Below are 12,072 nucleotides of genomic sequence, written 5' to 3'. Positions count from 1 at the left end.
CTGTACGGTATATACTCTTTGGCGCCATCGCTCTCATTCTTTAAGTCCCCCTTGTTCACATCTGGCAGCTGTCAATTTGCCTCCAACACTTTTCCTTTCACTTTTCCCCATTATGTAGATAGGAGCAAAATTGTTTGGTGAATTGGAATGCGCGGGGTTAAAATTTCGCCTCACAACATAGCCTAGGATGCTCTCGGGGTCCAGACGTGTGACTGTGCCAAATTTTGTGGCTGTAGCTGCGACGGTGCAGATGCCAATCCCGGACGCACGCACGCACGCACGCACGCACGCACACACACACACACACACACACACACACACACACACACTGAGCTTTATATATTAGATTGAAATAATGTGCTTGCAAAAATATGAAGACCCATAAATGAATTAAGCCCTTTTTTAAGTAACATTTTAATTTATGACAGCATTCATACTTTTTGGGTAAGAGTCTATCAGCATGACACATCTAGAATTGGCAGTCTTTGCCCACTCTTCCTTGCAGTTTCTCTCCTAATCTGTCAGATTGCAAGTGCATCTCTCATCTACAGCGCCCTCTTGAGGTCAACCATAGATTTTCAGTTGGATTCAGGTCCGGGCTCTGTCTTGGCTGCTCCAAAGCTTTGATCTTCTGGTGAAGTCATTCTTTTGTTGATTTGGAGGTATGCTTAGGGTCATTGTCGTACTGAAAGGTGAAATTTCTCTTCAGCTAAATAGAAGCGACCTTATAGTTATGTTGCAAAATTGGTATTTCAAACTGTTTATAATTCCCAGTTCCAGCTGCCAGAAGTTCACTCTAAAGCATGATGATTCCTCCACAATGTTTCGCTCTGGGTGTATGGTGTTCTTTTGGTGATGTGAAGTGTTGACTTTGCTCCAAATATACCTTTGGAATTATGGTCAAAAAGTCCAACTTTGGTTTCATCAGACCATAACATGTTTTTCTTCATGATTTTGAAAGATTTGATGTAGGCTTGGGCAAAACATACAGTAGTTGGGCTTGGATATTTTTCTTTGTAAGAAAAGGCTTCCGTTTTGCCACCCTGCTCCACAGACTAGACATATAAAAAACATGGGAGATCTTCGCCTGTAGTACACAAATGATATTTGCCAGAAATTCCTGCTGGTCCTTTAATGTTGCTGTATGCCTCCTGGCAGCCTCCAATACCAATTTTTCCATAGTCTTTTCATCAATTTTTGAGGGAAGTGGAGTACTAGGTAATGTCATTTTTGTGCCTATTTAAGCCATACTTTGATGATAATCTTCACTGAGTAACCAGTGTTATCTAATGCTTTGGACATTTTTTTTTTTGTTCCCTTTCTCCTCACTGATCACTTTCAACAAAATCCCTTTGCTGTGTTGTGAGCTCTTTTAGGCACCTTGGCTTTTGCTTTAAGATTCTGCTAACAAAATCTCTGGAAAATCCTACCGGAACAGCTAAACTTTATATGGGGTTAATTAGAATCGCTGTAAATGATGGCATCTGTGTACTGACTACCATTTACCACAAGTGTAACTGTGATTGGTTAATGCTGAACACAATCACCGACCCAATTATAAGAGGGTGTTCACACTTCTGCAACCACATTATTTTAGTTTTATTTTCAGTTCCTCCTCATAATGGTATCAGTTTGTTTCTCATTGCATTTGTACACATGGGTGACACTGAAGGTGGAAACCGTTCTGAAATGATTCGTCTTGGTATGATTTTTTAACTTTTATATTGCATTATTTTTTTTGTCCCTATAGCATCATCATAAATATCCAGAGCACAGTGACGGTTACCCCTGCAGCAGATGCCAAGACTTATGTCAATGGAAATCAGATTTCATCTTCAACGGTTTTGCACCACGTATGTGCCTTTTTTAATTAGATTGCACCATATTGAAGGATCCTAAGAATGTGGCATTAAATACAAGAGACTGGTTTAAATGGTTATGTTATGCACCCTCCATAGCGATCACTGGAAATGTGCAAGATAAAGCGGCCCATATAATCTCCATCATTTCCTAATACGGGAATTGCACAGAATATGCTCCTGTTCTTCACATTTAAACATAATAAAGGCTAAAGGTTTATTAGTTTTACGCTACTCTTTCACAATTCTATGAGTCTGAACGGTTACAGGCTGCAAAAAACCCTTATCCTGCACTCATATGTTAGTCCTGTCCATCTGCTGCCACTTCTTGCTCCCCTACTGTCCGTATAGGACACCCATTAACTACAGGATTTATTTTGCTTGTCATGTGTAACTGTGGAGATGCATAGGAGCTGCTAACACAAACTTTGTTGCATTGGAGCAATGGTTGGCACAATGCCCCTAACGTTTATGTCTGTGACGAGAGTAAATACACGAAAAATGTATATGTTTGTCTAAATCTACTTTTAAATAGCGACGTTTGATCATTTTTAGGGTGATCGTGTTATTCTGGGAGGTGACCATTATTTCAGATTTAATCACCCCGTTGAGGTCCAGCAAATGAAAGGACCATCAAGAATTTCAACTCTACCATCAGAACGGCCCAAGGACTTTGAGTTTGCAAAGAATGAACTTCTGCATGCACAAAGATCTAAGTAAGAGGAAACTTTTTATTAGTTACTAGCTGAAGAGCCCGGCGTTGCCCGGGCATAGTAACTAACTGTGGTTAGTTATAACAAATAACGGCGGCAGTTATGGGGCCTTATTCCTCCTGCACCTCATGCTCCTTCTTTTTACACAGCCTCCTCCTGCACCTCATGCTCCTTCTTTTTACACAGCCTCCTCCTGCACCTCATGCTCCTCCTTTATACACAGCATTTTTCTGCAGCACAGCTTTTCTCCTTTATAGTTACCTATGGCAGCACCTTACACTCCTCTTCCATATAGAATTTGAAACACTTGATCCGGAGAGTCCCCTCCATACCAGCAGTGCCCCGTCCCCTCCATGCCAGCAGTGGACCTCCACCGCTCTCAAGTTCTTCCCATTAATCCCTGAGTGCCCGGGCCGCACACTGACATGTCATCCCGTGGCTGTAGGTGCCGCACACCACTGTTATTAGGCCTGCGGGGACCAATATCGGGGCACGGGGGGTGACTTACGCCTTCTGCACGGGTTTCCTGCTGGCGTACATGATGTTGGTGTTCATGTCGCTGCTCTTCTCCAGCGCAGACTGACAGCAGGGACTCTACGTGTGTATAGTAAGTATCTTCTTTCCTCTTTCCTGCCAGGCCAGCAGCCGGTGCACAGATCCAATCCCAGGGCCGGGAGTTTCTAGGCTTTTTTCCTCTCTCTTCCCTGCTTGAACTCTAACTCTAGGTAGCTGCAAGATCCTTGGCAGCTATAAAGGACCTGTGATGATGTCTCGACCATGTGACCAGTCACATGCTTGGGAGGAGGAGTCAGACGCAGTGCTGGTGCTGGAGTAGAAGTGTCAGCTCGTGTCACAGAGTTGTCTTATATCGAAAGGAAGAAAAAAAAAAAGTTGTCGGATCACACAGCTGAATAATCAAAACCAATTCTTCTTTATTTCACACCATCATAAAAACGTGTAGATATGTGTCTTATATCACATCACTGGGGGAAGTATAGTAATCCCGTATACATGAGATCAGAGGGTCCCTGCAGCAGAGCTGTGTGTGCAATGTATGTGAGGCCAAGCTATGTGTCACATATGTTGTCGGGGATCCCTGTGGCTATGTGGAGTGGGCGGGCTCTGTGGAGTGGGCTTGGCTTGATACACACACACACACACACACACACACACACACACACACACACACACACACACACACACACACACACACACACACACACACACATACATACACTCAGCTTTATATATATATATATATATATATATATATATAGATATAGATGGCTATAGATGACACTAGGAAGACCAATAATTTCTTATCCGATATGTTCAAATCACTGTAAAAGTACACACGTGATCTTTACATTGTAGGTTAGAAGAAGAGATCAAGGAAGCTCGACTGAGAGCAAAAGAAGAAATGATTCATGGAATCCAGATTGCAAAAGAAATGGCAAAACAGGAGCTCAGCTCCCAGAGGACGGTGTACGAGGACAGGATCCGGGCTTTAGAGACAGTGCTGGTGAGTTTCATCTGCTTGCCTCCATGTGTATTAATTATTCAGAATCCTCTGTATAAGACCATGAGTTGTTCTTCTGTTTTATACCTAATTACCGTATCTAGAGAGACAAAAAAGAACACAGCAGCACATGTGCATGAATCTAGGCCATGTGAAAACACACTTAAACATCAAAAACACTCAATTTCGCAAAATTTTCCAAAACATTTTTTCATAAAAAATTTTTTTACTTACAGTAATAGATGAAAATATGAAGGTTCTTAGTGCACAAATTGGCCAATTCATGTATGCCCATCAACCACGGCAAGGTGACCTCCCTCTGATGGGTCCCTGCTCTACACTACAAGCCACTTTCTGATCTTGCACCCCTCCCATTTGGCATTGCAGGTGCTGCAATCAGCTCTACCAGCCCATAAAATGTAGGCTGAGCCCAGTAGTGACATGTTTGTCCAAAGTTGTAGGCTGGTGGCCCGAAAGTGGCTTGTAGTGTAGAGCAGGGACCCATCAGAGGGAGGTCACCTTGCCGTGGTTGATGGGCATGCATGAATTGGCCAGTTTGTGCACTACGAACCTTCGTATTTTCATCTATTACTGTAAGTAAAAAAATTTTTGCTAAATTGAGTGTTTTTGATGTTTAACTGTGTTTTCACATGGCCTAGATTCATGCACATGTGCTGCTGTGTTCTTTTTTGTCTCTATAGCACAGTCTTCGCAGCTTGCCCATGTTCACATTAGGAGGTGCTGATCAGTTTTTTTGTCTTCTTTAATTACCGTATCTAATTAGAAAGAGGAGACTCTGAAGAAACAACAGCAGGAGATGAGCAGCAAGAAAGCTATGAGCAAAATTCAGGAGCTGGAAGAAGCAAAGATGCAACTTCAGCAAGAAGTGCAGCTTAACAAGAGGAGACTTGAGATGGAGACGATCGCAACTAAACAGGTAGATGGTTGGGTGACAGGTGCGGTACTGAGCCAGAGACCTATAAGGTATTTTATCTATTATGACCTACTCAACCCATTTATCACTATAGAAGGAAACCACAGACATCATGACATACAGACAGACTGTTTGATTACAAACTTCTTTGACTATGAATTGCTGTGTCGTTTGCCAAGCTGTGGGAGAAGGTTCCTCTTAGCAGTTTCTTCTTCTCTCCTGACCGATCTTGATTGCCCGGTCTCTCCCTATTAGCATACAGGGAGAGAGCTGACAATCAAGCTGAGCTGGGCGGAGAGAAGCCAGAGGGAGCCTTTCCGCAGACTCCTCTCCCTGTGTACGGCCTGTTTCTCAAAACCTTTTATGCTGTACTTTCTGAAAGTGGCATGGTGCTCTTCGTGGTGGATTGCTTTTAAGATTTCCGTGCGCAAATACACTTATACGCAAATACGCTAAATAATACGCAAATACACTAAAATCTATTTTGCCGACTCCTCAAAGTCTAAACATGTCTGTAGCATGTTTTGTTTTTGTTAGGGTGACTGGAATAAAGGATCAGCATGTTCAATGTTTAGAATAAATTGGTGGGTTAGACTGAAATCTGTCTTTTCTTTATGGCCAGCCTGAGCTAAAACCAAGAGCCTTATGCAGTCAGCCACTTGGCTCTGGGGCCAATATATTCGGTGGATGACTGTTCTTATGATGCTCCATTTCTAATATTGTATTCATTTGGAAACATTTCAATTTATTTTTAAGACATAAGCAAAATCTAAGAGCCGTCTAGTATGGATCCATCAAAGTGACGGGAAAAACACTCTTATGAAACAACAAAAGGAGAACTGATAGAGTGGGAGGTCAGAGGGCCAGTACCCACTGGGGAAGATTGAGCTGTAAAAATAGGACAGTAACCACCCGACTATCGAAAACCAGACAATCTGCACGTCAGTATAGGATAGTATTTGCACTAAGATTCCTACCTGGGAGGGAGATAGGGCAGAAGGCACAATGTTGATAAATGTGAGAGTACAAGAAAAATTGTAAAACAATAGAAAACCACACAGAAAGGTGGGTATTCTGACTGCATTACCTATAGTAACAGCTGGTTACTATGGCTCCAGTAAGATATGGACACCAGAATGATGAGTAAACAGGGTGTCCAGTAGTATACGTAGGTAGTGCCACACTATAGGAATATATCAGGTCAATGTCTAATGGTTGCAAAGTGTCCTAAATCAATAATACAAGGAGTCCACTTGATCCTAACCGCATTCACTTGCAATGAGATAAAATAAAAGTCACGGTGTTCCCCAGTATGGGTACTCGAATCAATATTAAAAGCACCCTTTCCCATGCCGGATAAGGTGCCTGATCTCAGGTTCGGGGGCTAGAGGTGCGTCGCTTCCTTGTCGTCCGATTGATATATGAGGACAGGTAGGGGAGCGGAGCGCTGTCCTGGCCAGTGACAGACGCTCCGTGCGGCTCTTCCGGTCAGACGTGGGCGTGCAGGCGCCGCAGTGGAATCCTGTGTGCTGGCCAAGTCTAGTAGTTGCAGGACCTGTGTGTCGTCGGTGGTCACGTGTAGCCTGCGTGAATTGGACGGTAAGAAACGCTGAGACCACTGTTTCCTACGCGTTTTGGAAATCTCTGGTTTCCTTCATCAGGGATGGTCCTCCTCGTGGCGTGCTTCTTTTAAATCCCCTCATTAATGCCTGTCAGGTGTGGGTCAGTAGAAGCCAAACAGTTCAACCTCGGTATGTAACACTTTTCGGTTTCAAAGAATCCAGTAGGAATATCCAACTGGTCTCAGCCTGTGACATCTGCTTTATACAATCACCCTTTCTCCAATGTTTCTTAACACGTTCTATGCCAGTTACTGTCATATCTTGCACTAAGCCTCCTTGATGTTCCATAAAGTGTTTGGACAAGGGCTGTCCCACAAATTTCTTTATGATGTTTCATAAATGTTTGTTAATTCTTACGTGCAAGGGGCGTTTAGTGTGTCCAACATATAATTTACATTTTTATAGATCTATCTTGCTTATGGTATGTTGTTTGGATTTTCATGTATTTTAATCTAATTCATAAAAATGACATTTCATTATATTGTGGCAAGTGTTTCATCACTAATAGAGCTGAGGTGGCGCTCTGTTCTCCTTTTTGTTGTTTTTTTTATTTAAAACATAGTAAATATATTTTGGGACAAAGCCGCCAGTTTGTAACATGTGATTTCTGTGCCTGTAGGCGTTAGAAGACCACACAATACGGCATGCCAAAATTCTGCAAGCTCTGGAGATGGAAAAGCAAAAAATTGCTAAAGAAGTGGAAATGTTACAACATGAGAAAAACAATAGAGACAGAAATGTGTCAGGTACATGAATATGGTCTTTATCGGGCACTCTTGGGTATAAGACGTATGTTACATTGTGCAAGTGTGCCAGTCACGGTGGCCGAATATGGTCAGAAATGCACAACAGGTCCTTACCTACGCGACTGACCGAAATGGCTGAGCGTTGTTTTCCTCTGCAACCCCCCAATACAGAAGTAAGTCCAGCTCGTGGGGAGGAGGGAATAAGGAGCTTCTCTGCTTTTGGCAACACATTTATTTTCATGGCAGAGTCAGGACCACTTCTTACATATTAGAATAACCTGTAATAATTGTTAGACTCGCCCACGCAGAACCTCTTCTGCTCTTCGGGACTGATTTATCATTGCTTTTGACCTTTTTTCTGGAGTAAAGTTGGTTCTAAAAGTGACTTTTTTTCTCGTCTTATTCATTATTTCATTTGCTCCTTTGATATGTTTCCTTAGTTTCGTCTTTTTTATTACGGGCGTGGATTGTCCTATTTAGTCATTTGCGACTTTTCGAATTTTTGCCAAATTATTTTGCAGTTGTACTTCACTACAAAATCATTTTTTTTTTTTTTTTTTTGTCCAGTTGAAGACTAATGAGCAAAATTTTAAAGTTTATTGAAAGGATCTTGGAACCTTGTTACTCTAATATGGCACAAAGAAAAAAACACTACCTTTTGAGTTTGCGCTAATTCTGTATATCGATCTTTGAGCCCACATTTTGACTTTTGATGAATGGAGCAAAATCCTTCTGAAGAGAGGGAAAGACCAGACAAAAAAAATCATTAATCTTGGGCTACAAAGTATAAATATTGTTTCAGGTGAACTTATAGCAGCATGTCTGTGTCTGACTCCCTCCATAGACTTTTATTAGCAGCAATTAACCCCTCATTCCTCAGTGAGCTGGCAATCTGTATAATCTGTATTTTCTCTGATGATATAATTTTTATTACGTTTTCTAAAGTTAAAAAATGACTCTTCCTCTTTAAAGGTGTGAAAGTCTGCAGTCACTATACATGACTGTAGACTTCTAGATCCTTACAGCACGTACACCATACACTGTCAGGATTCTCCAGTATCGATGCTGAGACCAGGCTGTCACATGACTGCAATTTGCATAAATGCGATCACATGCTAATTAGACCTGCTCGGCCTTGCTCAACACAAGTGAATTTAAGGAGGCCAAGCACCTAGTTTATTTTAGACTAGTTTAGTCTAGTCCAAATATGGCCAGAAGTATGCAAATGACATGCATGCTCACATGAACGCCTGACCTTAGCAGCAGCAACATTGGAGAATCTTGACATTGTGCGGTACACATGCTGCAAGGATTCAGAAGTCTGCAGTCACATAATGCAGACTTTCACCATAAGACTTGATAACCAATTTAAAAGGACTCTGCGTGACTATTCAAACCAAGTACAGGTGCTCAGTGCTTCGTAGTGGGGCCAAACATTTATATACACCTTCCCACCTGCTTGGTTTCCGTATATCTCCACCCTTCTCTGGGTCTATGAATTCAAAGCTGTCAATCAAAGAAGATGTAGGTGGAGATAGATGGAAAACCGGCGGATGGGAAGGTGTGTATAAATACTTGGCTCCGCCATGAGTCACCGAGCGCCTGTACTTGGTTTCAACAGTCATTATGTGCTGACACTCCCTTTAAAAAAGAGCTAGGTAAAGGATTTGGAGATGGAATATGTGAGACTTGTATAGTATAGTATAGTATAGTATAGTTATCCCATTAGGCAAGTATTATTATTCTGCATGATAACAGTGCATTGTGATTTTCTATAGTTGTGAATGTATCATTTACCCCTTTAGTTCAGCCGACTTGGAACGCTTTAAAACTGTCTGTGATGATTCAGGAAGCGAACACCATCAGTGCCAGACTGAAAAAGAACACTATATTTAGTAGGTAAGTGGATATTGCATGGATAGGCTGTTACTTTTGCTTGGTACATCAAAATGACAGTCCAGTCGCCAGAAGTAAAACAACTAAGAGAAAAAGCACTACTGGAAAATATGCACACCACTGCAATATAATATAAAGAATAACATAAAGTTTATTGATACACAATTACAACTAAAATACAATTAAAAACCTTAGATCAGTATCTACGCAAAATGAAAGAATACAGTAATAATCCAGGAAAAATAAATTCATGAAAATACTCAGACCTAATCCTGCAGGCTCATGGGGCGAGAAAGGGAGGGGAGTATGTAACCATATGAATATTTTCCCTCTCCATATAAAGGGGATCACCCATGGATGAAAGGCAGGTAGGGGGACCACCAAGGAAGGGGAGACCCAACTACCACCTAAACCCCAGATCTAAAAAACGCTGGAAAACCCACAAGAGGAACCCCCACAGACGTGGCCCCACGCGTATCGCCCCCACAGGCGGGGCTTCGTCAGACGTGTATCGCCTGTGGGGGCGATACACGTGGGGCCACGTCTTTACTCTGTCGCCTTATTGGGGGACACAGAACCGTGGGTGTTATGCTGCTGTCCACTAGGAGGCGACACTATGCATAATCTGAAAAAGATTAACTTTGGCTCCTCCTCTGCAGTATACACCCCTGGACGGCGTCAGCCTTCTCCAGTTTTTGCTTAGTGTCGCAAGGAGGCACACCTAAGATTTTTTTCTCTCTTCCGTTTCCTTAATTTTTTTCAACGGATTACAGATGAAGAAAAGTGGGTCTCCAGTGAGACTCCCGGCATGGCTCCCTCCTCGGTCCCCTATTAAGGGGTACCCGGTTGAGGTCGAGATGGCTCTTCCCCATGTCGCTCCTTCCCCAGTCCCTCGGGTACTGGTTTGAAGTCGAGGCCCCCCCCTCCTTCCCCAGTTCCTTGGGCTCTGGGTTGAGGTCAAGGGTAGGACGAAGCCCCCTGACGGTGACAGCAGCACCCTCCCTAATCCCCCTCTGGGGGCATTAGGTCGTGACACCGCAGGTAGGGCCTGTACCAGGCACCATTCGGCCACTTACATGTCCAGGGACCCCAGCCCAGCTGTGGGCTCCTGTTTGGACCGGGGGAGGTGCAGGCAGGCATGGCACTTGTCAGAGACAGGGCTCCCGGCACCCCTGTCTCTGCGGCAGCACCAGCTGCATAGCGCCTCAAAGGGACCCCCCACAGGGCCCAGGTGGCGCTCATGTCCCCACCGCTAGCCTACCGTTCAATCCGGGGGGGGTCTGGTTGGAATCTGACCCTCCCCCGGACAACCGCGCCGTCCTAGAGCCCTTCTGGGCATGAGCTATCAAATTTAGGCCGCGGCTTCGGCCTAGCCGAAGTCGCCGCCTTATTCCCGCCCCCCCGGCCCGCCCCCCGGATGACGAAAAAATGACACTACAGTGTCATAGAAGGGGCGGATCGAGACAGGAAGGGCGCGCTTTTACATAGCTCCGCGCGCCCTTTTCAGCTCTCCGCCCCCTTCCCCCTCCACCTCACAATCCGGTGGCCATCTTGGTGCACCTGAAGAAACTGAAGGCAGCACAACAGTCTCTGGGGGGCACAAGACGTGGGATTTATCAGCGCTGGACCTAGGGGGAGCACCGGTGGGGTAAGATCACAGCTGGGTTCTTTGTACTCAGCTGTGAGTCCCTGTAACCTATAACGCTCCCCTACTCTTCCTTTCCTCTCCGTAGATACCCCTGTAGGGCCTCTGCGAATAGGTACTATGTCGGGCTCAAAAAAAGATCAGGCAAGACTGCTTTTACGCAGTCTGCACAGCCTGCAAGGCCACTCTCCCCAGCGGCAGCACGTACCCGCACTGCTGGGACTGTACCCAAAGAACAGCAACGCTTCTGCGGCCGCTACTGCGCCGGAATGGGCGACTCAGATGTCGCAGTCTATGACAAAGTCTATAGATAACCTGACCTCCACACTACTGCAGGCTCTGCAGGGTCATGTCTCGGCTATGAACTTTACCCAGCAAAGGGACGTCCGGTATCAGGAACAGGCCGCTTACGACAGTTCGAGACATAAGCGGACCCACAGGTCGCGTTCATCTGCGTCCTCACATAGCACTAGGTCGTCCCCCTCCAGGGAGAGGCACAGTGGCTACAGGTCACCGAGACCGTCCTCTGATAGAGAGAGACAATGTAGATCTCCACAACGATTCCAGACCACAGAACAGCCCTAGTTCGCCCGCTAGGGAGCTCCTTAGTGATGCGCAAGACTCAGAGGGCATATGTGACTCCAACTCAGATAACGAAACAAGGAACGCTCTGCTCCCTTGTTCCCCTAGCAATACTGCGCTAGTTGAGGATATCGTCTCTTCCATCCTTCGGGTGCTAGACTTTTCTGGTCCAACCCCTGAAGTACCAGAACACAAGATTTCCTTTGAAAGTGTTCAGAAACCATCTGAGGTTTTTCCTGATCACCCGGAATTTAAAAAAAAAATACTTTCTAAGCATTTTTCGCAGCCTGAGAAAAAATTCGCCAATCGCAAAGTACCCCTTCCCACAGAAGGACACTAAGGATTGGACAGATCCGCCTAAAGTGGATCCTTCAGTCTCTAGGCTGGCGGCACAAACGCTTCTCTCGCTGCCGGACAGCTCAACCCTCAAGGACGCAGCAGACAGACAGGTAGAACGCATGGCTCGTTCAATCTTTGAGGCGGCAGGTGCCTCTTTGGCTCCTGCATTTGCTTCAGCTTGGGCAGCCAAGGCCATTATGGCCTGGGCTGATCTATT

General features: G+C 44.6%; 1 protein-coding gene across 3 annotated transcripts in view; it reads left to right on the top strand.

Annotated features, from left to right (window-relative positions):
* Window positions 1-12,072, top strand: part of KIF14 (kinesin family member 14) — a 116,807-nt gene that overhangs the window by 59,065 nt on the left and 45,670 nt on the right. For all 3 annotated transcript variants that reach the window (XM_073571751.1, XM_073571749.1, XM_073571750.1), the window contains exons 15-20: window positions 1,751-1,853; window positions 2,415-2,575; window positions 3,947-4,094; window positions 4,876-5,028; window positions 7,267-7,393; window positions 9,199-9,292. In XM_073571751.1, the coding sequence (XP_073427852.1) occupies window positions 1,751-1,853; window positions 2,415-2,575; window positions 3,947-4,094; window positions 4,876-5,028; window positions 7,267-7,393; window positions 9,199-9,292 (786 nt within the window). The remainder of the gene's footprint in view (window positions 1-1,750; window positions 1,854-2,414; window positions 2,576-3,946; window positions 4,095-4,875; window positions 5,029-7,266; window positions 7,394-9,198; window positions 9,293-12,072) is intronic.

Source organism: Dendrobates tinctorius, unplaced genomic scaffold (genome assembly GCF_039654945.1).
Source record: "Dendrobates tinctorius isolate UK_male_01 unplaced genomic scaffold, ASM3965494v1 ptg000029l, whole genome shotgun sequence".
Taxonomy (NCBI): domain Eukaryota; kingdom Metazoa; phylum Chordata; class Amphibia; order Anura; family Dendrobatidae; genus Dendrobates; species Dendrobates tinctorius.
Note: the sequence above shows the minus strand (reverse complement) of the source record. Positions and strands in the feature narration are given on the sequence as shown.